General features: G+C 42.9%; 1 protein-coding gene across 2 annotated transcripts in view; it reads left to right on the forward strand.

The window, feature by feature from the left end:
- The first annotated feature begins 1,673 nt into the window (after positions 1-1,673).
- The window catches only part of LOC120051216 (amyloid-beta A4 protein-like), a 37,517-nt gene continuing 11,790 nt past the window's right edge, over positions 1,674-27,400 (forward strand). Inside the window, exons 1-7 of one of the 2 annotated variants that reach the window (XM_038997951.1) lie at positions 1,675-1,871; positions 20,993-21,160; positions 23,590-23,719; positions 23,971-24,083; positions 25,751-25,935; positions 26,549-26,835; positions 27,214-27,381. In XM_038997951.1, the coding sequence (XP_038853879.1) occupies positions 1,812-1,871; positions 20,993-21,160; positions 23,590-23,719; positions 23,971-24,083; positions 25,751-25,935; positions 26,549-26,835; positions 27,214-27,381 (1,111 nt within the window). In that variant the 5' untranslated portion in view covers positions 1,675-1,811. Of the gene's footprint in view, positions 1,872-20,992; positions 21,161-23,589; positions 23,720-23,970; positions 24,084-25,750; positions 25,936-26,548; positions 26,836-27,213; positions 27,382-27,400 lie in introns of both variants that reach the window. The other variant, XM_038997952.1, reaches the window with a different exon arrangement.

Consider the following 27,400-nt stretch of genomic DNA (forward strand, 5'->3'; position numbering starts at 1 on the left):
ACAATATAAATATACACATTGTGAGAAACTTGGCGAAATAGACAGACATTTCCTTATTTCCCCAAAACAATGGCAGTCTGAAAGTTCTAAGAGCAGTCTTTTTTAAATAATTAACTAAATGTATGTGTTTTTGGTTTGTCAGTTTCATTGTTTATTGTTATGCTATAAATGGTTATTTAATGTTTTTAACTGATAAAATTAACTACAGCATTTTATATTTTGTAATTTTTAGTAATTATGACATTAGTAAGGATATACACCTATTCTGTATTACTGCAATTAATAAATTATTCCAATAGATGGCAGCATAAAGACAATGAATGAAATTTTAGAAGATTAGTTATCTCCCTGGATACACCACTCCCACACACAGGAAAACTCCCACACACGTTTTTTTCTGTACCTTTCCACACTACTAACACAAGAGGAAGGACTGAAAAAGCATTTAACAGATTACTGTGAATTAATATAATGATCAGGGGTGTAACGTTGGTTTTAGAAGTGTGGGGGGAATATCCAGTTGAAGTGGAGTGTTTATCCAGTCGGACTACCGATCGGAGGCGTCCGCATCACATTCCAATGATAAAACTGGGGGGGACAAAAATGCAATTTCAGTATGTGGGGGAAGAAGTAAGAAGAAGAGACTTGCTTGGACCAAGAAACACGAGCAATGGACATTAGACCGGTGGAAATTGGTCCTTTGGTCTGATGAGTCCAAATTTGACATTTTTGGTTCCAACCGCCGTGTCTTTGTGAGACACAGAGTAAGTGAACGGATGATCTCCTTATGTGTGGTTCCCCAATGTGAAGCATGGAGGAGGAGGTGTGATGGTGTGGGGGTGCTTTGCTGGTGACACTGTCTGTGATTTATTTAGTGTTCAAGACACACTTAACCAGCATTGCTACCACAGTTTTCTGCAGCGATACTCCATCCCATCTGGTTTGCGCATAGTGGAACATTCATTTTTTTATCAACAGGACAATGACCCAACACACCTCCAGGCTGTGTAAGGGCTATTTGACCAAGAAGGAGAGTGATGGAGTGCTGCATCAGATGACCTGGCCTCCACAATCACCCAACCTCAACCCAATTGAGATGGTTTGGGATGAGTTGGACCGCTGAGTGAAGGAAAAGCAGCCAACAAGTGCTCAGCACTTGGAACTCCTTCAAGACTGTTGGAAAAGCAGTCCAGGTGAAGCTAAGTTAAGAGCTTGCCAAGAGTGTGCAAAGCTGTCATCAAGGCAAAGGGTGGCTACTTTGAAGAATCTCAAATATATTTTTATTTGTTTAACACTGGTTACTACATGATTCCATATGTGTTATTTCATAGTTTTGATGTCTTCACTATTATTCTACAATGTAGAAAATAGTACAAATAAAGAAAAACCCTTGAATGAGTAGATGTGTCCAAACTTTTGACTGGTACTGTATATATATATTTGACATAGAATTAAGCATAATCATTATGGTTTTATGGTTTTACTCCAGATTGCAGTAAAAAAAAAAAACTGTTTCAGGTGTTTGAAAAATGCTAAATTCAGGACACAGACCCCCTCGGGACCAGCCCCGAACCATCCTCAGGTACTTTGTGCCCCTCAGATTCTTTGGGTGCATGGCGCCCCTGCACATACAAGAACATACATACACCCCCCGGTCAGGTGACCGGGCACTCGAGCAGCTGTGGAGCCTCAGTATCGTTCTCCATTAAACCAACACAGTCAGCCGCACAGCCACGGAGACGAGCTCTGAATACATACCGACGGTACATAGAATAAACCATACATAGGACGCGTTGTGACAATAATACGCCATGGGGGACCGTATGGCTTTGTTGCTGCTGGTTGTTGCGACCACGGCGCTAGCAGTTGAGGTAAGAAACCGGGGAAAGAAAGAGGGGAAAAGGCTGAGCTCCATGCCTATTCTTCTTCTCTTCCGCTGCTATTGATGGAGGGACCAGCCGGGTGATTCCAACCCATGGGGGCTAATTACTCATGAATAGAACAAAATGAAACCAGACATCCAGCAAGGCTGTGAACATATTCCACGCCTGAATACATGTTGGACAGCTTTTTATCTAATTTAGTCTGACTCGAAATGATAGTAGAATAGCCAGCGTTCAGATAGATCCCTTGTTCTTTTTGCTCAGTGCTGTTATAAACTACTCTGTCATTGCTTGAATTGAAATCTAGTTTTATAGCCTTTGGATAAGTTTTACTTTTAATAATTCAAGATGAGAAATCATTACATTTATTTTACACAAAGTAAGACCTGATGAAGCTTGCCAATCTGTAGGCTACGGCTGAGATTCCTGTGTAGCCTTTGTAAACGAACGTGATTTGTTTCTGTGCATAATTGCACTTCAACACATCCTAGTCCAAACAGGTTTCTGTAGTGGCAATATTGATTATTGTATTCGGAGCTTATGGGTAATGTGATCACCATTTTGTAGACACTTGTGTAGTATTTCTTTTTTTTTTTTTTCATGGCTCGAATATATATTTGAGGTGGTGGGCGTGGAAATAAACATCTATAGTGGGTTATTCTTTCCCTTAGATTGAGCTTTCTGTAGCCTAAAGACATAAATTACTCCCAAAAAAAGAGCCAAAGAGTAGACCTATGACCCATTAATTCTGCACATTGCGTCCTTGGATAAGGGTAAAATCGCCTGTTTTCCCTACGTCAACCTGTTTCATGTAAGCTAGAGAATAAAGATAATGTTGTGAGACAGAAGTAAGATGGCGGCGGTGCACTGCAGCATTCCATGAACACAGGCAGAGATTTTGCACATAATCACTGATCATCCGTCTCTCTCAGGCGATATGCCATGTCGGTGTGAATTTGGCCTTGTAAAGAGAGAGACCACAATTGTTCTCTTACGACAGTCTTACACAAACGTTACACTGCAATTGCGGCTGAGTTGCTACATTTGGTATGTCTGAGTGTGGGAACTGCGGTTTGAATTTTAACAAATTATTGCAGCGGATACACTTGATCTGGGTGATACTTGTAACAGGTCGATGCGGTCTGTGGGCTAGCTAGGCTAACCACACAATACACATTACTCTTCACACACCTCAAGTTCAAGATGTCAATGTCACTCAGGTTTTACTAGGCCTTTTCACCTCCAGACAGCTTACATAGCTAGTTGTTGTATGTATAACCTCAAGTGTTTCTGACTATATGTATCAATTGTTCTTAATCTTAGTTCAGTATAGCCAAAGGGTGTTGGTGATATTTGAACATATTAAGATACTTTAAATCAATTAAATGCCAAATAGGCTACGAAGTTGATGTTCAAACCTCCCAATACAGAAGTAAACAGTTAGTTGGTATTTCCCATATTGTGGGTTGTCAATATTTGACAATTCATTTCATGAATTTTTTTGGGAAAAGAAAGCTGACTTAGATTATAATGCTTTATTGCTTGGTCTACACATGTATAAGCCACACATTGAACAGTCTAAGGCCTCTATACAGACTGGAGTGTACTGGGAGCTGAAGTCCAGTTTCCCATCCTTGAAAAATTGGTCAAAGAGCAACCCAGGCAGGCTGTCAATGCACTGCAGTCATTCAAGCCCAAAGCAACACAGCCTCACGCCCATTAGCGTACATTATAACCATTGTCTCCCTTTGGCATCCACTGCTCATGTTGCAGCTTCGTCCAACCATCCATTTAAAGCGCCAGTTTCCAATAGTGCTTTAAAGGGACAATTAGCTCTATGTTGCAGTCTCTACAATTCCTACCCTTGTAATGGTTAGTTGTTGTGTGCCAATCATTGTCTCTGTTTTGGGATCTTTCTCATGCCATGCCAACCATCATCTTAAGCCCCTTTTTATGTTTTGGTGGCGGTGCCTCTTTCTGCCTGCCAGACAGAAATTCCTGGCCCTTTATGGCGTTGTCATGTTACGTTTGTTATGTTGTTATGGGGCTGTTGTGTTCTCCCCACGTTGGGATGTTCCTCCCCTTTCAGGATTTGTTGTATTTTGGACCCTCTATCTCCCATGTAGCCACACTGGACATCCTCACCTTTAAGTAATGTGTTTGTCTGAAACGGTCAAGTCACCTATCCCTTTAATGGCATGGAAGGTTTTCAGGGGAGCTGATCTCAGTGAAAACACCTGGCATGGTGGTGTAAGGCTGGCGTTGTGTGCTGTAACCTGGCCTTTCAGATAGCATCCATGGCTGGTTATCTCTTTCTTGCTATCCCTGGGCCGTGTTCAGTTGGCATGAAATGGAGTGAAACAGGGAGTGACTACCTGTACTTGTCCAATAAGAGATGTTTGTTTTCACGTTGCAAAACCTTTTGCGACGGTGTGCCCTAATGAACACAACACTGAAGAGCTTCACAGAGCAAATATATCATGATATCATCTGATATGAAATGTGCAGCAGTGTCTGGTGCAGACCACATTTAGAGGCTCTCACAACATCAGGATGGGCTCGATTGAGAAGCGACTCAAGCCCCACTCTTCACAATCCCTCATCTATACAGATCAGGGGTTCTGTGCAGGTGCTGTTCCATTCCAATGCTCCCCAATGAAACCTGGATGAGTTATCAGGGACCCCACCTCCAACCAGGAGAGAATGGGTGTGTTCCAGGTCGTCTTTTTGCAGTCACGCTGCACATATCATAATAAAGGAACTCCTGAATCGTTAAACACTTCTCCAGGCTTTGTGAGTTCTGATCATCTGCAATAATGACGACCTGGATGACCTGGAACGCGCCCTATAGCCCTGCTGCTATGGCAACCCCACCGCTGCCCTGTATAGGCCAGTGGATCACATCTTAACTGTCAGTGTCACCGTCATGGCCGCTGCGTGACTGAAGTGGCCCGTGTCGTGTGTGTGACCTTCACGTCCACACATACAAACCTGGAACTTGATAATCTGAGTGACCAAGCGCAGTCAAAGAGCCTGGTGGAAACTAATCAAGCTGTGATGGTTGTTCGTGGTGATTTCTGTTTTTAGGGGGCTGACTCACTGTGGCTTATAGTTTTATCGATTGAGTCCCAAATGGCACCCTATTCCTTATGTCGCCTTTCCAATAGGGCTCTGGCCAAAAGTAGCGCGCTACATAAGGAGTACAGTGCCATTTGGGACGTAGACATAGTCCACCGTTAACATATAGCCGCAGAGAGTAAGAGCGAGATGGAGAGAAAAAAATAGGGAGGACAGAAAGCTCAATATGATGTATGGGACAGTGATCTGTGTGACCCGTTGATTGAGCGCACGTGGATATATTAATTAATAATACATCCGATGGCAAAATGCTCCTGACATACACACAGACAGTTAGACAATCACACAAACACAGCAGCATGTGTCTTAGGAATTATGCTGCACACTTGTCCCTCTGACTACAAAATGGCCACTTGTTCTTCAGTCAGCCTCCTTTATTCTTGATTGATTTGTCCTACTTGACCAAATGTCTCCCAAAGCAATCAAATAAATACTCTAAAAAATGTATTTTCTGAATTTCAATTCGACCCTTGGCCCCTACCGTGTACAGGCTACACACCTAGACACTCCTGTAGATCTGACTGTTTCTGAAATAATTTGGTAGGTATTGGTAATAGCTTACTTTTACCTTTAATTTAGCTAGGGTGTAAATATCCCCATATTGATTCCACCGATCTAACCATCCAATCCTCTCAGATCGACAGGAGTGGATAGGGAGTAGGGGGCTATTCTTTCCCTCATCAATTATCCCTCCTTCTCCCATGTTGTTGGGTCTCTTTTTGAAATGATTGAGCTACCCTCCCTGCCCACCTCCTCTCCTCCCTCCTAATCCCCCTCTTCCCTCCTTCTCCTGTGTTTTGGTGGCGGCAGTGCCCTCCCCGGTCGCCTGCCACCAGTGCTACAGTTAGAGCGCAGCCTCCCAGAGATATTCCTGTCTCTGCTCTCTCATGCTTTCTTCCTTTCAGTCCTTCCTTTTTATTTATGTTTTCTTCTGTTTTCACTGCCTTTTTCTTCAGAACGAGTAGACCTAAGTCTTCCCTCGTTCAATATCTGCACTTGCTCCCATTCCTCACTTTCATTCCCACCTTATTTCTCTTTTTACTGCCTTTTTCTCCAAGACAGGCCAACGCTTCCCTTCGCTCAACCCAGGACAGTGTCCCTCTGTATATTGGCCTTATGTATATTTATTGCTACATGTACTGTGAAGGGAGTTATTATATGCGTATCACTTTACAACGGTTTCAATCAACTATGACCTGACATTTGCAGAATCGAATCAGTGCTGGTCTAAATGTCGATTTGAGCATCGATTTAATGCGGTCGCTCAAAATTGCATTGTTGATTATAGTCTGCCGTTTTTAAAATATCTAATATCTCTAAAAGGTCCTCTTTGTTTCATGGACTAAATGACTTAGCTGAACTGTGAGTAGCATTGTGTGTGTGTGGCGTCAAGAAGGAGTGGGATATTCTTGGCTGTGCCCTGCTATTCCCACTTCCTGTTTCCTTGGCCCAACCATTACCTGGGATGGGTTTCCTGTATTTGTGTGACACGTGAGGAGACATATAGCCTACTGTGTGCGTGACAGTAATGGAACATGGGTGTGTGTGTACATTTGAATTTGTGTGCGGGCGTATTTGTCTCGCACTTGATTCGTTTTGTGTGTGTATCTCTCCCGTGTGTGTGTGGGTGTGCATTTTCATTTTACTTGATTAATTTGTGTGTGTTTGTTCAGTGCCCCACTAAGATATGTGGGACTGGTAAGCAAAGCATCACTGCAAGGGTATGCTGCTGACCCCATGCATTACCTTAATTCTCAGTATGGGGAGCTAGTTCTTGGAAACATGTAAACATATATCATACTCTCATACATTGAGACTTCACATAGTAGACTTGTTCCATTGTGGCTCAGTTGGTAGAGCACTTGCCCTAGGCTTGGGCGGTATCCAGAATGTTATACCTTCATTCCGACACTGAACACAAGGGGTGCTGTTTTCAAACCCCTCTGATACTCTTTAATCCGAAGGTTAGCGATGCTAACAAGTACATGTAAAATCCAATATAGCTCGCATTGCAAACATTTTGCAATTTTGCATTTTGCAAACTCTCTTGATCCAAAAGGGGTTTCTCTGCTGTTACCAAGCCTCCCGAGTGGGGCAGTGGTCTAAGGCACTGCATCTCAGTGCTAGAGGCGTCACTACAGACCCTGGTTTGATCCCGGGCTGTAACACTACCGGCTGTGATGGGGAGTCCCATTTGGCCTAGCGTCATCCGGGTTAGGGGATGGTTTGGCCAGGGTAGGCCCTCATTGTAAATAATATTTTGTTCATTAACTGACTTGCCTAGTTAAATTAAAAAAGCAAATGCTTGATTTTGGAAGAAGCTAACCACTTACAGTACCTAGATAGCTAACTAGCTACTAGACAGTTGACATAATTGTTATAAGATATTTAGTTATGAATTGCATACTGTAATTAGATCACCTGGCATAGGATGCGCAAAAGTGAGTGATTCAAAAGGCTCCGGTCTCTTGTCGTTGTGTGCTTGTAAACAAACACCAGGTGACACGTGACTGGGGACTACTGTAAGATTCATAATAATGTGACTGGTGAAATGAAGAGCGCAATGTTCTTCATCTCGTAGCATATTGCACAAGTTGACTGCAGGTATTTACTTAAGTAGCTACAAAAATTTATTAAAAGTTGTCAAAGAAATAGTTTTGACTGTGTTGAAAATCCATCCCGTGGCTTTTTCCGAATACCCCGGTACACTGTATACCGCCCAAGCCTAGCTTGTGTACACACACACACACATATGTGAACATTCACTTGCATGCGCGCAAACACATATGTGGACAAGACTGTAACTACCAATTGGATATCATGAAATTGGGGGGGGAAAGGTGTACACATTTTATTTTATAGTAACTTCTATTGCCAACTATGAAAATAGTAAAGGGTCTGAATACTTATGTAAATGTGATATTTTATAAATTAGCATTATGGGGTAGTGTGTGTAGATTGATTGGGGGGGGGGAACAATTTCATTCATTTTAGAATAAGGCTGTAGCGAAACAAAATGTGGATAAAGTCAAGGGGTCTGAATACTTTCCGAAGACAGATTTAAATCCTTAAACTCAGACTTGGACTACACACCCTCTCTACTGAATAGCAGGCAGGGAAGCAAAGTAGGGTTTGCTTTGCAACGCTTGCAGTTAGCCACTGATTCTTTCCAAACCACTCATTGTTGAATTTGTGAGATCCAAGTTTTTGGGTAATGTTTATGACCATTGGCTGATGAGCACCGATACGTTTTTATCTATAATTTCTCTTCATTTGACAGGGATTGAAAAGAATTTGACAGTAGATTGTCGATGTGATTCATGATGACTGCTTGCTAGCTAAGATTTTGAAACTTTTTAATGTTGACATGATCAGTCCAATCAAAGCTATGTTAGATATAATGTGATTGTGTCATTTTGTCTGTGGTATTCTTGAGCCTTCTTGGATGGGCACTTTTAATCTAAATCATGGCAGCACCCAAGGGGTCTTGAAATGCTTGGCTTTCCCTGTAGATTCTGAAAAAATGGAGACAGGATGCACCTGAGCTCAATTTTGAGTCTCATAACAAAGGGTCTGAATACTTATTTACATAAGGTATTTCTGTTTTGTATTTTCAAACATGTCTAAAAACCTGTTTTCACTTTGTGATTATGGGGTATTGTGTGTAGATTGTTTACAGCCTTGTTCTAAAATTGATTAAATAACAAAGTGTGGAAAAGGTCAAGGGGTCTGATTTACTTTCTGAATGCACTGTGTATATATACACACGCATTTATGCAGTACCAGTCAAAAGTCTGGACACATCTACTCATTCAAGGGGTTTTTCTTATTTTTGTTTATATGAAAAACCACATGGGATCATGTAGCTTTGCACACTCTTGGCATTCTCTCAACCAGCTTCACCTGGAATGCTTTTCCAACAGTCATTCATATGTGGAGTTCCCACATATGCCCACTTGTTGGCTGCTTTTTCTTCACTCTGCGGTCTAACTCATCCCAAACCATCTCAATTGGGTTGAGGTCGGGTGATTGTGAGGCCAGGTCATCTGATGCAGCACTCCATCACTCTCCTTCTTGGTCAAATAGCCCTTACACAGCCTGGAGGTGAGTTGGGTCATTGTCCTGTTGAAAAACAAATGATCGTACTATTAAGCGCAAACCAGATGGGAAAGGGTATCGCTGCAGAATGCTGTGGTAGCCATGCTGGTTAAGCATGCCTTGAATTCTAAATAAATCACAGACAGTGTCACCAGCAAAGCCCACACCATCACACCTCCTCCTCCATGCTTCACATTGGTGACCACACATGCAGAGATCATCCGTTCACGTACTCTGCGTCTCACAAAGACACGGCAGTTGGAACCAGAAATCTCAAATTTAGACTCATCAGACCAAAGGACGTATTTCGACCGGTCTAATGTCCATTGCTCATGCTTCTTGGCCCAAGCAAGTCTCTTATTATTGGTGTCCTTTAGTAGTGGTTTCTTTGCAGAAATTTGACCACAAAGGCCTGATGTCAATCAGTCTCCTCTGAACAGTTGATGTTGAGATGTCTGTTACTTGAACTTTGTGAAGCATTTATTTGTGCTGCAATTTCTGCGGCTGGTAACTCTAATGAACGTATCCTCTGCAGTGAAGGTAACTCTGGGTCTTCCTTTCCTGTGGCGGCCCTCATGAGTGCCAGTTTCATCATAGCGCTTGAAGGTTTTTCCGATTTGTTTTTCCACATTGTCTTAAAGTAATGGATTGTCGTTTCTCTTTGCTTATTTGAGCTGTTCTTGCCATAATATGGACTTGATCTCTTACCAAATAGGGCTATCTTTTGTGTACCACCCCTACCTTGTCACAACACAACTGATTGGCTCAAATGGATTAGGATGGGAAAAAATTTCACAGATAAATTTAACTGGGCATACCTGTTAATTGAAATGCATTCCAGGTGACTACCTCATGAAGCTGGTTGAGAGAATGCCAAGAGCGTGTAAAGCTGTCATCAAGGCAAATGGTGGCTACTTTGAAGAATCTCAAATCTAAGATGTATTTTGATTTAACACTTTTGTTTTGGTTACTACATGTTTCCATATGTGTTATTTCATAATTTTGATGTCTTCACTATTATTCTACAATGTAGAAAATAGTAAAAAAGAGAGAGAAAAAACTTGAATGTGTAGGTGTCAACTTTTTACCGGTACTGTGTATATATACAGTACAGGGGGTAGGCTGTCATTGTAAAAATAATTTGTTCTTAACTGACTTTCATAGTTAAATAAAAAATACAGTTCATTCGGAAAGTATTCAGACCCCTGACTTTTTCCAGATTTTGTTACGTTACAGCCAGTCTTATTGCTTGCCGATGAGGTTGTCAACTGTCGTCACAGGGACACAGTAGCACATCTCGACCAGATGGGAATAGACGTCATCGTCATGGCGATGGCCACGGCAACCAGTCTTCCGTTCCCGGGTGCAGGGTGTAATTGGAATGTTGGCAGGCAGGGCGTGAGGGAAACGAGGGGCTGACTGCCCTCTAATCACTGTAACACACTCCCACACCCAACCCACCCGAGGATCCGGTCCCAGAGACTAGCAGATAGCATTACACAAACACGCGCGCACACACAGCCACACACTCCAAAGACCAAGCACATGTACCATTATACACTCATGCATGGAGTCGCTCTCACTCACACACACACACACACACACACACACACACTGATAGGGTTCAAAGATGAGCTCAGGCCAGGGGTTTAAGTCACAGCAGGCCCTGCTTGGTAAGTGATTAGTGAATGTGTGTGTACGTGTGCTTGCCTGTTCACGTTTCTCTGTGTCAATGTGCCGGCTGTCATTCGGTCACCTCTCCAGCCTTATCTAATTAAGTCGTGACTGATTTCCTTCCTAACTAGTTTCCCATGGCGTCCAACCGGTATTCCAAACAGAATAAGGCTCTGTCCTCCAGGGCAGTGGTGGGAAAAGTACTAAATTGTCATACTTGAGTAAAAGTAAAGATACCTTCATAGAAAATGACTCAACTAAATGCGAGTCAACCAGTAAAATACTACTTGAGTAGAAGTATCTGTTTTTTAATGTACTTACGTTTAGTGGTGGAAAAAGTACTCCAATTGTCAGACTGAAGTAAAAGTTCAAAGTAAATGCTATTCATCAAATTCCTTATATAATACAAACCAGATGGCACAATGTACATTTTTTTCCCTTTTGATATAAGGACAGCCAGGGGCACACTGGCTGTCCTCCAGGGCACACTCAGACACAATTTACATTACAGTGTCCAACAGATCAGAGGCAGTAGAGATGATAGGTGCATGAATTGGACCATATTGCTGTCCTACCTGAGCATTCAAAATGTAAAAAGTTATTTTGGTTGTCAGGGAAAATATATGGGAGTAAAAAGTACATATTTTCTTTAGGAATGTAGTGGAGTAAAAGTAGTTTAAAAAATAAATGGTAATGATAACTAAAGTAGTAATGATAACTAAAGTAGTAAGTTCAAAGTATTTTTACTTATTAAAAAAAACAAGTCAGTCTGTTTTTATACAAGGCCTCTGGCTATTTCTCTTTCCTCCCCAGTCATTGTTGATGTGTGTCTGTCTACTCAGTATCTGTCTGTCATTCTTATCGATCTGTTTCTATACGGCCTGGCTGCATCTACAATGACATCTTATTCCCTTTTAGAGTGCACCACTTTTGACCAGAGCACATTTCAAACACAGCCAGGGAGCTAGACAGTGTTGTACTAGTAGTGCACTACATGGGGAATAGGGTGCCATTTTAGACACCCTGTGTCTCTGGTGGGTAGAGACAGGCAGAGGACACTCTCCAGACATAATAGCTGATCTCAGGTGACACTCGCACCGCCAGGTGGTCTCCCTAGGTCTGAAAGCTGATCCCAGATCCCAGTGGCAGGCCTGGGACACTCCAATAACAGCTCACCGCAACAGAGCCACAATTAATGCTGCCCCGGGACTTTGGGACTGGTTCACAGAACAGGGCCCGAGGATTAAATCAAATCAATATTATACACTTGTTCTTCGGTGTGTGTGCATGTATGTACAACACTGCACGTGTATGCACATTATGCATATGAGTGCGGGTGTGCATGTGCGTCTTCATGCTAATGTGAATAGAATGACAAAGGAGAGGGTGGACCCAGCCAGAAGAAGAATTAACCCCTGGTCAAAACCCACAAGATCCCCATGCAAACCAATGGGAAGCACCCTATACCCATTGGTAGAGCTAGAGGAACAGTCAGTGTCCCACCAATAATAGCATAAAGACAGACACACACACAGAGACACATTCTCACTGGACAATAGGTACCAGGCAAGTTTTCTGTTTAACCAAACGAGTCAATACTGACTCAATGTCTGTGGCTCTTAGATACAATATGGAGCAAAGAAAATGTGTGCTTAAAGATGTGTGATAGAGACCTGGTATGTTTGTCTGGTTTCAATCGAGGTCACCCGACTGAAATGTGGCCGTGATCCAATTAAAATAACTTTATTTGTCCTGTGTAGGGCTGACCCCATTTTGTCGACTGGTAATGTTTTTAGTCGAGCAGTTAAAAATAAACGTTTTTACGGTACGTGTTTATTGACACCTTTTCTCAGTGGACTAATCCATTGCGGAGGCCGCGGGGATGGCTCACCAGTAGTACATTTACCATTAATTCCCATCATTTCAAATCTACAATGTTTGGTTACCGTAATTTCTGTTAATGCAATATACCCAGGTCTGCTTCCCTTACACACTGTCCTAGAAAAACTATCAATGTGGCTTCTTCTCTCTGTGTTATGGTGGATATGTAAGCATGTTGACAGTACGTTCCAACTAGCACCAGATGGCTAGGCGCATTCCAAAGATTGTACGTGGGTTCAGGATTGACTGACTTTATTTTCAGAAACGGACACTGTCTGTTTCATGGCCTACGTTTTAGGATGAGGCAAGTCTTCCCTCTGTTTTCAGGCGGTGGCCGGCTCTATTTTAATGATGTGTTCTAGTTTCCATGGCATCAACTTTTTGCTGGTGGATCTGTGAGCAACTGGGATCATTAACCAATGCAGTGCACCAGGGCCAAAGGCATGATTGATTAAAGCGTTCTCCACCAGTGCTGTGCCAGTAAGGCTAGTACCAGTAGTACCAAGCTTTGGTTTAAGGTAGATTTACATTGGGGAGTGCTGGGTAGTCTTGGCCGCATGTCGAATGCCTTTCTACCCAATTCTCCCAGAGAGTCACCTGATGTGCTATCACTTTACATTTGGTGTGGCGCGGTTGACCATTTAATTGCGCAGGTATAAATTGTTTGTTGGCTGTGTGGGGGAAAACTCTTGATGTTGCGAGCCGGGACTGTTGTTCTCATATTTCCCAGATTTTTAAATTAAACTTAAATCAACTGTATTAGCCTTTTACTGTGTGCTTACGACAACAGTGCATAGGTCTGTGTTACCTCCAATATGGTCCTATATGGGGTACTTTACATGCAATATCTAGTTGGATGGTGCAGTAGTGAGAACAGTATCTTGTTGTGACAGCAGCAGGAGGGTACCATGGGTGGTATCAGTGTGGATTGGGACCACTGTGGGATATCTCGGCCAGGCAGCTCAGCGTAATCCCCCACCCAGATTACTGCCGGCAGGCTGGCCAGCCGATAGATGAGATAACAATGCTGGCGATGGATGAGAGTGGGCAGAGGCAAGCGAGGGAGCAGGTGGCTCAGGGAAAGCCCTGTCTCCTCTCATAATGTCCACTACTCCTCTGTTCTCTTTCTCTCTCACTCTCGCTTTCTCTCTCCCTCTCTCTCCCGTCTTTCTTTCTTTTCTCTCTCACTTATGTTTTGAACCCTGCACCTAGGAAACCATTACTGTTAAACCTCTCCCGACTGGTTTGTGCTCCAGAGTGAAGTTTTCCCTAGGTACATATCTAGGATCTGCTTTCCCTCCCCCTATCCTAACCTTAAACGTTGGGTCAGCTTTGTACTTCCTGCACTAAGATTAGGGGTAACTTCACCCTACTCCACTGGGGCTCATAGGTTATACACCTTACGTACATCACCTTACAACGCACAAAGTCTCGTTGTCCATTTATATCCCGCCCTCTTTCGTCTCTCACTTTGTTGCTTTCTCTCTTTCTAACCTTTCCATTCCAAACAGTCTGATTTATAAGACTGCAGTGGGATTTGGCTGCTCTCCAGGACAACCCCCCCCCCCCCCCCCCAACTGTTTGCAGCAGGATGGAGAAGAGAGGGGGAAGGAGAAGAGAGGGAATAGAGGAAGGACATTATTTACAAGGCAAAAACAGATGAGGTGATTTTGAATACTGGAAAAGTGGGTGAGAGCGAGGGAGGGAGAGCAATTTCCCTTTAGTGTTCACACATCAGAGCAGCGGGTAGGTCTAAAAGCAATATGGGGATTGCTCCACGTAGGCCTCCGTTCCAATTTCTTCACGTCTAAGTGATAAGTAGGGGGTGGGGGGCTGACATGGAACTGGGTCAAATTTCAAACACTTATTCTAAAGTCCTTTTTACATCAGCAGTTGTCACAAAGTGGAATTGGGTCATCGTAGTCTTTCTATAACAATAACCTTTTTCACACTCGTGTCAACCTGAACTGTGCTCTTTTGGCTCGCTTTCCAGTGAGTACTGACTGGGACGATGGCCAGCCTGCTTCTTTCCAGCATGATTTGAGTGGGGCATGGCAAGCTAACTATGCCTCTATTCACTTTGGGCTGGAAACAGATATGTTATGGGGCCAGCTCGGCTCGCTTTTAGCGGCTGGACCTAGCCATGTGAAAAGAAAATATCCAAGCGATACGGTTTGGGTTGGGACGATAATGTGGGTATAGGAGCATCATGTCATATCTGACCCTATCTACTCCAGGGTTCTACAACTCCAGTCATTGTTGTGCATACTTTCGATCCAGCCCTGCAGTAATGCACATTATTCAAATATTAAACTAATAAAATGTTGTGTCTCTGGAACGGAATTAGCTGAATCAAGTTTGTCAGTAACTGCAGGGCTGGATCAAAAGTTGGAGAACCCTGTTCTACACCATTGATTTCTTGTAGAGCAGAACTAAGACTCTCTGATCTTGCACACACATCACAAGGGAGGTGTACCGTTTTAACTACTGTAAATATACAGAAGGAAATGACATGACTGACAAGCAGATGTTTCCTCTAACTGCGTATCTACCCACTGGGCGAAGACATCAGTTTAACGGCTAGTTTTGATTTACATTTGATTGAGTTCAACGTGAAATCGACAAATGTTAACCATGAAATTGGATTTAGTTTTAAAGTTGAGTGAAAACCTTTTACGTTGATGACTTTTTGCAAATCCAATCAGATTTCCACGTTAATTCGAAGTCATCACATTTTCTGGTTGAAATGACATGGAAACAACATTATTACACCAGTTTGTGTAATGTGGGTTTGTCAGTCTCCCTTTCCTCAAACCTTACCAGATCAGATTTTATTGGTTGCGTAGACTTATTTTGCAGATGTTATCGTAGGTGCAGCAAAATGCTTGTGTTTCTAGCTCCAGCAGTGAGGTAATACCTAACGATGCACACAAATCCCCCAAATTAAAAGAAAGGAATTTTAAAAAAATATCAAGATGGGCAATGTCAGAGTCCGGAATATAAATATATATGATGGTGTGCATAGACATGGACAGTATAGGAATAGAAAAGGATACAACAGTAGTTTATATAGGATAAGTCTGGACCATAATACAGTATATACATATGAAGTGGGTAAAACAGTGTCTAAACATTACTTACTTACCAGTGTTTTAGGGAGAAAAAAAAAGCTTTGTCGAACAAAAGTTCGAGCAATAGATTGGTTGAAAAAAAAAATGTTAAACTTGTATTTTTCCATATAGACACACCCTATGTGTTTTAATGAAATGAACTATATGTATTGAGCTTGCCTGATGCTTTAAGCGCACTGTTTGATGAAATAAGACACAAATGACTTATGAGGGAGCCAGAGATCAAGATAACCTGACCCGACCATCCCCCTGCTGGCTTTCGCAGATTCTGAGGTTATTCTCCTAAAGTTGCTGGTAACAGACTACAACCTTTCGCATGTGGAATGCCAATTTATTTTAGCATTTCTACTGATCTGCGTGCCAGTTATGATTTTCGTATGCATATTTTTGTGGAACAGTTTCATTTAATTTATAATACCGTCTTCACAATCATTGTCATGTGGTTAATCAAAATTATATCGAAATGAAAATGATACAAACATTAAAAAGTAACTTCTATTACCATTGACAACTATGTAAAAAAGCCTACATAAAGCAAACAAATAAAAACATTTCATCCTGCAGGTAAAAAATATCCTGATTTTAAAAAATTATATCCTATACAGTACAGTGGCTACGCATGGGCTGTCTGCAATGAACTTGAAACATTGTATCAGCTTGGGTCTGGCCTGAAGCTCGCAGCATTGTATAAAATATGAATGTATATACATTTTTTTTTTTTTATGTATGTGTGTAAAATATATATATATATTACACACTACCGTTCAAAAGTTTGGGGTCACTTAGAAATGTCCTTGTTTTTGAAAGAAAAGTACTTTTTTTGTCCATTTAAAATAATATCAAATTGATCAGAAATACAGTGTAGACATTGTTTAGGTTGTAAATGACTATTGTTGCTGGAAACGGGTGATTTAAAAATAAATGTTTTATGGAATATCTACATAGGCGTACAGAGGCCCGTTATCAGCAACCATCACTCCTGTGTTCCAATGGCACATTGTGTTAGCTAATCCAAGTTTATCATTTTAAACGGCTAATTGATCATTAGAAAACCCTTTTGCAATTATGTTAGCACAGCTGAAAACTGTTGTGCTGATTAACCTCTCTAGGGGGTGTGGGACGCTAGCATCCAGTGGGCAACATCCAGTGAAATTGCAGAGCGCCAAATTCAAAAACAGAAATACTCATTATAAAAATTCATGAAACATACAAGTGTTATACATGGGTTTAAAGATAAACTTCTTGTTAATCCAACAACAGTGTCAGATTTCAAAAAGGCTTTACGGCGAAAGCATATCATGCGATTATCTGAGAACAGCGCCCAACAGACAAATCATTACAAACAGTAACATGCCAAGTAGAGGAGTTACACAAGTCAGAAATAGTGATAAATATAATCACTTACCTTTGATGATCTTCATATGTTTGCACTCACAAGACTCCTATTTACTCAATAAATGTTTGTTTTGTTCGGTAAAGTCCATGTTTATATCCAAAAACCTCAGTTTTGTTGGCGCGTTTTGTTCAATAATCCACTGTCTCAAACAACATCCGGTGAAATTGCAGAGCGTGAAACTCAACAAAACAGAAATTGTCATAATAAACATACATAAAAGATACAAATGTTATACACCAGCTTAAAGATAAACTTCTTGTTAATCCAATTGCTGTGTCAGATTTCAAAAATGCTTTACCGTGAAAGCAAACCATGCGATTATCTGAGAACAGCGCCCAGCAGACAAATCATTACAAACAGTTAGCAGCCAAGAAGAGGAGTAAACTAAAGTCAGAAATAGCGATAAAATGTATCACTTATCTTTGATGATCTTCATATGGTTGCACTCCAAAGACTCCATGTTACACAATAAATGTTAGTTTTGTTCGATAATGTCAAAACCTCTGTTTTGTTGGTGCGTTTTGTTCAGCAATCCATTGGAACAAAGTGCGGTCACAACAAACAGACAAAAAATCTAAAAAAGTACCATAAAAGTTCATAGAAACATGTCAAATGATGTTTAAAATCAATCCTCAGGTTGTTTTTGTCAAATAATCAATAATATTTCAACCGGACAAAAGCTTCATCAATAGAAAAGGAGGAACAAAGAAAGCGCGCTCCTGGTCACACGGTGGACTCATGTCTGGAAATGTCCACAGTCCACTCACAGAAAGTGCAGTATCTCCCTCATTTTTCAGAGTAAAAGCCTGAAACAATGCCTAAAGACTGGCCACACGTAGAAGAAGCCATAGAGATCGTGAACTGGGTCATAAGTCTTTGTATGGTGGATAGGCTTTCAATGGAAAAACAGCCTTTCAAAATAGAAGCACTTCCTGGATGGGTTTTCCTCAGGGTTTTGCCTGCCATATGAGTTCTGTTATACTCACAGACATTATTTTAACAGTTTAGGAAACTTTAGAGTTTTTTCTATCCAAATCTACTAATAATATGCATATATTAGCAACTGGGCCTGAGTAGCAGGCAGTTTACTTTGGGCACGCTTTTCATCCAAAATTCCTAATGCTGCCCCCTACCCTAGTGAAGTTAAAGAAGCAATAAACTGGCCTTTAAACTAGTTGAGTATCTGGAGCATCAGCATTTTTGGGGTTCGAATACAGGCTCAAAATGGCCATAAACAAAGAACTTTCTTCTGAAACTCATCGGTATATTCTTGTTTTGAGAAATGACGGCTATTGAAATACAGACTATAATTTTCAACACTGTTAAAAAAGAATATATGTATATACTTTTTTTGGGGGGGGGGTGCCACATCACTACTTAGAACTATAAGTTTAGTATAAATACAATAAATCTAAGATGTGTCAAATGTTATCCGGTTTGCTAACTTGCTAGCTAAGGGGCTAGATGTCAAGATCAAGCTTCTTGGTTACAGCAGAGACATTCAATCCCCTCCTGGATCAAGATCCCTGTTTCCTAAATTGCTTTGTGGATTGCATTTTATTTATTTTTTAATAGCAACCCTTGTGTGCACATTCGGTAATACTGTATACACCGGTATGGTACAGAAACGGTATGACTGAAAATCTAGATACCGCCCAACCCTAGTTTACTGTACACATGGACGAATACATTCACTCACACACTAATCTTTTAACCTGTTTGTCAGTTTTATAACAATCTGGCCTTAAATGGCCATGTACTCTTATCTCCACCCAGCACAGCCAGAAGAGGACTGGCCACCCCTCAGAGCCTGGTTCCTCTCTAGGTCTCTTCCTAGGTTCCTGCCTTTCTAGGTAGTTTTTCCTAGTCACCGTGCTTCTACATCTGCATTGCTTGCTGTTTGAGGTTTTAGGCTGGGTTTCTGTATAGCACTTTGACCTTTGCGGATGTAAAAAGGGCTTTATAAATACATTTGATTGATAGAAGACACTAACGCAAGTGATTTCACCTGTTTTTCTACTGATTCCATATGAGCGAACGTGTGTGGGATTTACAGATTTCCATGGCGCTAGGGCATGTGGCCTAACAGGTTGACTTGAACTTAACTTCTTTAGGCGACACATCCGTCCCTCATAGAACTACACTGCAATCTGATCTGTCTGAGTTTGTTTGTGTGTGTAGACGTGCATGCCCGAATGTGTGCATGCACAGTGCACTGAGTGCGCATGCATATGAATGGACGAGTGTCGTAATGAAAGTGTGTGTGTATGCGTGTGTCTGTGAATGTGCGTGCACTGTGTGTGTGTGGATAAGGATTACATTGTGCATTAGCTCGTAAGAGAATCAAGTCCATTCACAGTATGTCATCCTCTACTTCACAAACATTTGTTTTACTGCCAAACCACTAACAAGATTATAGAAAAACACAATGCAATCGGTCTCTCTTTCTCTCCTCTCGCTCTCCCTCTTTCTCCTCCCTCGTTCTCTAGTACAATGCTGTCTTTCAGTCTTTCGTTTGTCCCCACCTCCCTTACAGGATCCTCATTACAAAACCTCCTTATGCAGTAGCAATGGACACACATACACACTCACATACTCTCAGAGATAGATGTACACACATGAATACAGTTACATAATATAATTAGTACCCGTGAATAGGCACCGGATGGACAACAAAGGTGCACACACACACACGTAAGCCAAGCATGAAAACCCCTTGGCAGCCTGGCATACTACAGTACATGTTCTTTCTCAGTGCTGCCACCTGTGGGATATCTAGGATACGTGCATGTGTGTTTGTGTCTGTGTGTGTGCAGTGAGTGTGCGTGCATGCCGTCCAATATGCTTGCGTGCGTGTGTAAAAGCTTGATAGGTTTGGGAAGGTTTCGTAAGAGTCTGCAGTGGTGCTATGGGTTTGTCAATCACAATTCAGTAGGAAAGTCTACAGTAGCCTCTTCTTTTACCATTGATGGGTGTAGTGTGAATGTTCCCCTAGGACGCTGATCTTGGATCAGTATTGCATTTCCCACACATTGTTACGGTTAGGATTGGGGGAGGGGAAGCTGATCCTAGACCTGTACTAAGGGGAAAACTCACACCGGAGCCTCGATGTAACAAGTCAATGCCTGAAACGGCACCCAAACTCTAATCTGTGCCTCTATCCCAAAGGGCACTCAATTGGGCCCTGGTCAAAAGTAGTTTACTAATAAAGGGCCTATATCTCCTCCCTCAACCCTTTTTGTCTTTTCCCCCGCTTACACCTCAAGCCATCTTCCCCCTATTTTCCCATCTTTGTTCTCCTCTTATTCTTGCCTCTCCCGCTTTTTTTTCTTGAATCATTGCCCCGTTCTCTCCCCTTACACATTTGTAGTTTTTTTTTCTCCAATCTTCCATCCCTCTGTCCTCTCCATTCCCTTCGTCCATCCCGTCTCTACATCATTATGACGTTTTACGAAAATTTATTTTTAAACCTTTATTATATTGTTCTATGTGTCATGTATTGTCAATTCTTTGTGGAGCGTGTGTTTGGAAACTGCTGCCATCTTGAACAGGTCTCAGTGGCAAACAACAATGACAGTAACCTGTAGAAATAAAAGTTAAATGAAAGGAACCTATTTAGTAAAATGTTGTATCAAGTATTTTCTGCTGACCATTTGGGTTTCTTACTTCTCGCACATGCCCCCCTGTATAGCTGCCATTGGCACATTGTAATACTACAGAACGAGAGTAAATGAACATATCTCTTTTTGTCTCTCCTCCATCCATCCCTCCCCTCCCTCCCTCCTCTCAAGGTGCCGACAGATGGTGGGATGGGCCTGCTGGCGGAGCCCCAGGTGGCCATGTTCTGTGGGAAGCTCAACATGCACGTGGATGTCCAGAGTGGCAAGTGGGAGTCGGACCCTTCCGGCACCAAGAGCTGTATCGGCACCAAGGAGGGCATCCTGCAGTACTGTCAGGAGGTATGGAGATTGGGGTTGGATACAATATGATAGGATACGATACAATAACTTAATATACACTTCCAGTCAAAAGTAGAACACTTAATCATTTAAGGGTTTTTCTTTATTTGCACTATTTTCTACATTGTAGAATAATAGTGAATACATCTAAACAATGAAAAAACACATGGAATCATGTAGTAACCAAAAAATCTAAATATGTTTTATATTCTTCTAAAAGCCACCCTTTGCCTTGATGACAGCTTTGCACACTCTTGGCACACTCTCTCAACCAGCTTCACCTGGAATGCTTTTTCAACAGGAGTTCCCACATACGCTGAGCACTTGTTGGCTGCTTTTCCTTCACTCTGCAGTCCAACTCGTCTCAATTTGGTTGAGATCTGGTGATTGTGAGGCCAGGTCATCTGATGCAGTACTCCATTACTCTCCGTCTTGGTAAAATAGCCCTTACACAGCCTGGAGGTGTGTTGGGTCATTGTCCTGTAGATAAACAAGTGATAGTCCCACTAAGCGCAAACCAGATGGGATGGCGTATCGCTGCAGAATGCTGTGGTAGCCATGCTGGTTAAGTGTGCATTGAATTCTAAATAAATCAGACAGTGTCACCAACAAAGCACCGCCACACCATCACACCTCCTCCTCCATGCTTTACAGTGGGCACTACACATGCGGAGATCATCCGTTCACCCACACCGCGTCTCACAGAGACACAGTGGTTGGAACCAAAAATCTCCAATTTGGACTCTACACCAAAGGACACATTTCCACTGGTCTAATGTCCATTGCTCGGGTTTCTTGGCCCAAGCAAGTCTCTTCTTATTGGTGTCCTTTAGTAGTGGTTTCTTTGCAGCAATTCGACCATGAAGAACTGATTCACACAGTCTCCTCTGAACAGTTGATGTTGAGAAGTTACTTGAACTCTGTGTAGCATTTATTTGGGCTGCAATTTCTGAGGCTGGTAACTCTAATGAACTTATCCTCTGCAACAGCGGTAACTCTGGGTCTTCCTTTCCTGTGGCGGTCCTCATGAGAGCCAGTTTCATCAGATCGCTTGATGGTTTTTGCTACTGCGCTTGAAGAAACTTTCAAAGTTCTTGAAATTTTCCGTATTGACTGACCTTCATGTCTTAAAGTAATGATGGACTGTTGTTTCTCTTTGCATATTTGAGCTGTTCTTGCCATAATATGGACTTGGTCTTTTACCAAATAGGGCTATCTTCTGAATATCCCCCCTACCTTGTCACAACACAAGTGATTGGCTCAAATGCATTAAGAAGGAAAGAAATTCCACAAATGAACTTTTACCAAGGCACACCTGTTAATTGAAATGCATTCCAGGTGATTACCTCATGAAGCTGGTTGAGAGAATGACAAGAGTGTGCAAAGCTGTCATCAAGGCAAAGGGTAGCGATTTGAAGAATCTCAAATATAAAATATTTGTAGATTTGTTTAACACTTTTTTGGTTACATCATAGTTTTGATATCTTCACTATTATTGTACAATGTAAAAATAATGAAAAACCCTTGAAATGAGTAGGTGTTCTAAAACTTTTGAACGGTAGTGTATAATAATAATAACATGTTTGTCATTTCGCAGATGCTTTTATTCAAAGGTGACTTAGTCAAACGTGCATACATTTTAGCAGATACCCATAAACTTCCAGTCATTGCGCTACACGCTAGTCAGTATTAGCTTGCGAAACTACGTCTAACTTCCTTCATACTGGACACAGAGACATAATGTTACCCACGAGTTCATCTGACTCTAGAGAAGTAGATAGTGGCCTCGTTGGCAAAATCCCAAAGTATCCCTTTAAGAGTGTTGGGCCAAAAGGTTGCTGGTTCGAATCCCTGAGCGGGCTCTGTGAAAAAAATCTGTTGACGTGCCCTTGAGCAAAGCACTTAACCCTAATTGCTCTAGGGTCACCGTCAGTAATGGCACTCTCCGAGGGTATCTCAGGAGGAGTGGGATATGCAAAAAAAACTAATTTCTAATTCACACATGCGTATAATACACACTTGCACGCGTATGAAATAGGACAATTGTAAGCACCCACCTTATTATTAGTAGTAGCAGTATTCTGCCATTGCAAGTGCCATGCTCTACCAACTAAGCTACAGAGGACCAACTATAATGTCCATAGAAATACATAATAGAGAGGGGGGAGGGAGAGGGGGAGAGAGGCATTGGTAGTAAGTAAGAAAGAGGGCTGTGACCGGATGGTAGCGACAGATGGGAGGATGTAGACGAATAGTGATTGGGAGAGAGCGAAAGAGAGTGCTCACCGCCCTGTGAACGACTGGTGGGACAGATGGGTGATGATGTGGGAGAGAGGGAGGTGTAGAGGGAGAGATCAATCATAGATAGAAAATGGGATGGGGGGGTGAAGGGAGATAATGATACAGACTCCGTGTTTCTTCTCTCCCAGGTATACCCTGAGCTGCAGATCACCAACGTGGTGGAGGCCAACCAGCCAGTCAGTGTCCAGAACTGGTGCAAGAAGGGCCGCAAGCAGTGCCGCAGTCACCTGCACATCGTGGTGCCGTACCGATGCCTAGGTATAAATACACTGTGTGTGGGGGATAGGGAGGCCTGTGTGTGTGTGTGTATGGGGAAAATATGTGTATGTGAGGGGGGAGAGAAATAGATTTATGGGAGAGAACGAGATTGAGGGATAAATTGAGATTTAAGTGTGCGTTTGTACTATTTGAGTTCCATCCCTTAGTAAAAAGTGGTTATTTTATTGTTGGCAGTTTTTTTTCTTTTTTTCTTATGTCTGTATATTTGGCTCTGTCTGTGTATGTTGCAGTGGGGGAGTTTGTCAGTGATGCCCTGCTGGTTCCTGATAAGTGCAAGTTCCTGCACCAGGAGCGCATGGACAAGTGTGAGAGCCACCTGCACTGGCACACTGTGGCTAAAGAGGTGAGATCACTTGTACACACATACGTGCTACACATTTTACAGAAAGCCACTCCATCTGCAGTAGGGGCAGCACCCACAAGTGTTGACCCTCTGTGTCTGTCTTGATTGTTTCTATGTCTGTTTGTCTTACAGGGTAAAATAATAAAAAATATTCTTATCTTTATCTGTCTTAGTTGGATACAGAGTACTTACTAGTTCATGTAGGCCATATAATATCCCCATATACTCCACCTTGAAGTGCATAAAACCAAAACATCTATGAAATTAGTGTATAGTAATACACTATATATACAAAAGTATGTGGACCCTTTAAGTCAGTGGATTCGGCTATTTTTGCCACACCCGTTGCTGACAGGTGTATAAAATCAAGTATACAGCCATGCAATCTCCCTAGACAAACATTGGCCTTAATGAAGAGCTCAGTGACTTTCAATTCGGCACTGTCTTAGGATGCCACCTTTCCAACAAGTCAGTTTGTAAAGTTTCTGCCCTGCTAGAGCTGCCCCGGTCAACTATAAGTGTTATTATTGTGAAGTGGAAACGTCTAGGAGCAACAACGCCTCAGTCACGAAGTGTTAGGCCACACAAGCTGACTGGATGGTAACGCAAGTGCTGAAGTGCGTAGCGCGTGAAAATCATCTGTCCTCGGTTGCAACACTTACTACCGAGTTTCTAACTGCCTCTGGAAGCAAGGTCACCACAACAACTGTTCGTCGGGAGCTTCATGAATTGGGTTTCTATGGCCAAGCAGCCGCACACAAGCCTAAGATCACCATGCGCAATGCCAAGTGTTGGCTGGAGTGGTGTAAAGCTTGCCGCCATTGGACTCTGGAGCAGTGGAAACGCGTTCTCCGGAGTAATGATTCAAGCTTCACCATCTGGCATCCCAACGGACAAATCTGGGTTTGGCCGATGCCTGGAGAACGCTACATGCCCCAATGCATAGTACCAACTGTAAAGTTTGGTGGAAGAGGAATAATGGTCTGGGGCTGTTTTTCATGGTTCGGCCTAGGCCCCTTAGTTCCAGTGAAGGGAAATCGTAACGCTACAACATTCTAGACAATTCTGTGCTTCCAACTTTGTAGCAACAGTTTGGGGAAGGCCCTTTCCTGTTTCAGCATGACGATGGCCCGTGCATAAAGCGAGGGCCATACAGAAATGGTTTGTCGAGATCTGTGTGGAAGAACTTGACTGGCCTGCACAGAGCCCTGACCTCAACCCCATCGAACACCTTTGGGATGAATTGGAACGCTGACTGCAAGCCAGGCCTAATCGCCCAACGTCAGTGCCCAACCTCACTAAGGCTCTTGTGGCTGAATGTAAGCAAGTCCCCTCTGCAATATTCTGACATCTAGTGGAAAGCCTTCCCATAAGAGTGGAGGCTGTTTATAGCAGCAAAGGGGGGACCAACTCCATATTGATGCCCATGATTTTGGAATGAGATGTTTGTCAAGCAGGTGTCCAGATACATTTGTTCATGTAGTGTATAATTAACAAAACCTGGAGCCATATGGATCAATTATCTCAGTGCCGATTTAGGATCAGTTTTGCCTTTTACATAACCATGAATAGAATGGCATGGACAGGGGTAACTGATCCTAGATCAGCCCTCCTACTCTTGATACACGCTGCCCTTGATTTAACTTCCCCATCCCTCTCTCACCCAGTCCTGTGGAGACCGCACTTTAAATCTCCACGACTACGGGATGCTGTTGCCGTGCGGCATCGACCGTTTCCGGGGGGTGGAGTTTGTGTGCTGTCCGTCAGACAGGGAGACCGACAGCACTGAGCAGGACGAGGATGACTCGGATGTGTGGTGGGGAGGAGCCGAGACTGACTACACTGACAACAGGTACACACACACACACACACAGGAGCTCATACAGTACTCACTTAAATTCATACTTATACTGTCCTCGTCCCCAGGCTATTGCGCACAGTGCATATCAGCCATATCAACGATTCAAAGTTGGCCTTAGTGAGAGGGACCATAGAATGCTATGGGAGTGACCTACTGAGTAAAGTATTTTATTTAATTTTAGCTAATCACACGACTGCGAGGCGCAACATAAGGGCAACGTAAACTGAAGTGCGCAAGACACATACAGGGGAGGGCTAGGGGGAAGGTGCTGTGGAATATGATTGGTTGGTACATTAAGCCAATGCCTATGCGCCAGGAGTTTCTACCGGTCTTTCTGTATTGGCCAACAGCGGCCAAGTTTGACACGCTGGTCCACCAGACAAAAAGTCTGGGCGGAAGTGTCTGGGAACGAGATTCTATTTATACTAGCACTCACACACATACAGTACACTCACTCATAACAACATTACTCACACACATCCTCACCCCTCCTATTTTTCTCCCTCTCTCCACCTCCCTCCATCCCTCTCTTCCTCCATCCCTCTCTTCCTCCATCCCTCTCTTCCTCCCTCCATCCCTCTTCCTCCCTCCATCCCTCTCTCAGTATGGCAAGGGGGGCAGCAGAGCCAGCTGAATCCACGCCCCAGCAGCAACAGGAGGAAGAGGAGGAGGAGACGGAGGAGACGGCCCCAGCCATGGTAGAGGAAGATGATGATGAGGAGGAGGGGCAGGAGGTGCTGGACAACGACCAGGATGGAGACGGGGATGAGGACGAGGAGGATGATGATGATGACGTCATTGACGAGCGCGACGATAGCGAGCCCACCACCAACATTGCCATGACTACCACGACAACTACTACCACTGAGTCTGTGGAGGAAGTGGTCAGAGGTGAGAGGAACTGGGAGGGCCATGTGTGTGTGTGTGTACATCATTTACTCTGCTTCTCTATTTAAAGGTTGAGTGAGTGTATGCAGGGGTGGAATTGGGAGGGGGGGGCAAATCTAGAAACTTACCACTGTAAATCAGTAGGAATTCAGCTAAATCCCCACCCCCCCCATAAGTTCACACACCATTGGTATGCTCATGCCTGTACGATTATAAGTATACTTTCCAAACAGCACCTTATTCCCTATATAGTCCACCTACTTTTTGACCAAGGCTCATAGTGCACTACTTTTGACCAGAGGCCTATGTAGGGAATAGGCCGAGTGCCATTTGGGACTCGCTCTGTGTGTGTGTGCTGACGGCTCCTCGTCCCCCCACCAGAGGTGTGTTGGTCGAATGCGGAGACGGGCCCATGCCGTGCCATGCTTGCACGCTGGTACTTTGACCACGAGGAGGGCCGCTGTGCCCAGTTCATCTATGGCGGCTGCGGTGGCAACCGCAATAACTTTGAGTCGGAGGAGTACTGCCTGTCTGTATGCAGCAACGTCAGTAAGTCAGTCACAGACAG

Source organism: Salvelinus namaycush, chromosome 7 (genome assembly GCF_016432855.1).
Source record: "Salvelinus namaycush isolate Seneca chromosome 7, SaNama_1.0, whole genome shotgun sequence".
NCBI classification, from domain to species: Eukaryota; Metazoa; Chordata; class Actinopteri; order Salmoniformes; family Salmonidae; genus Salvelinus; species Salvelinus namaycush.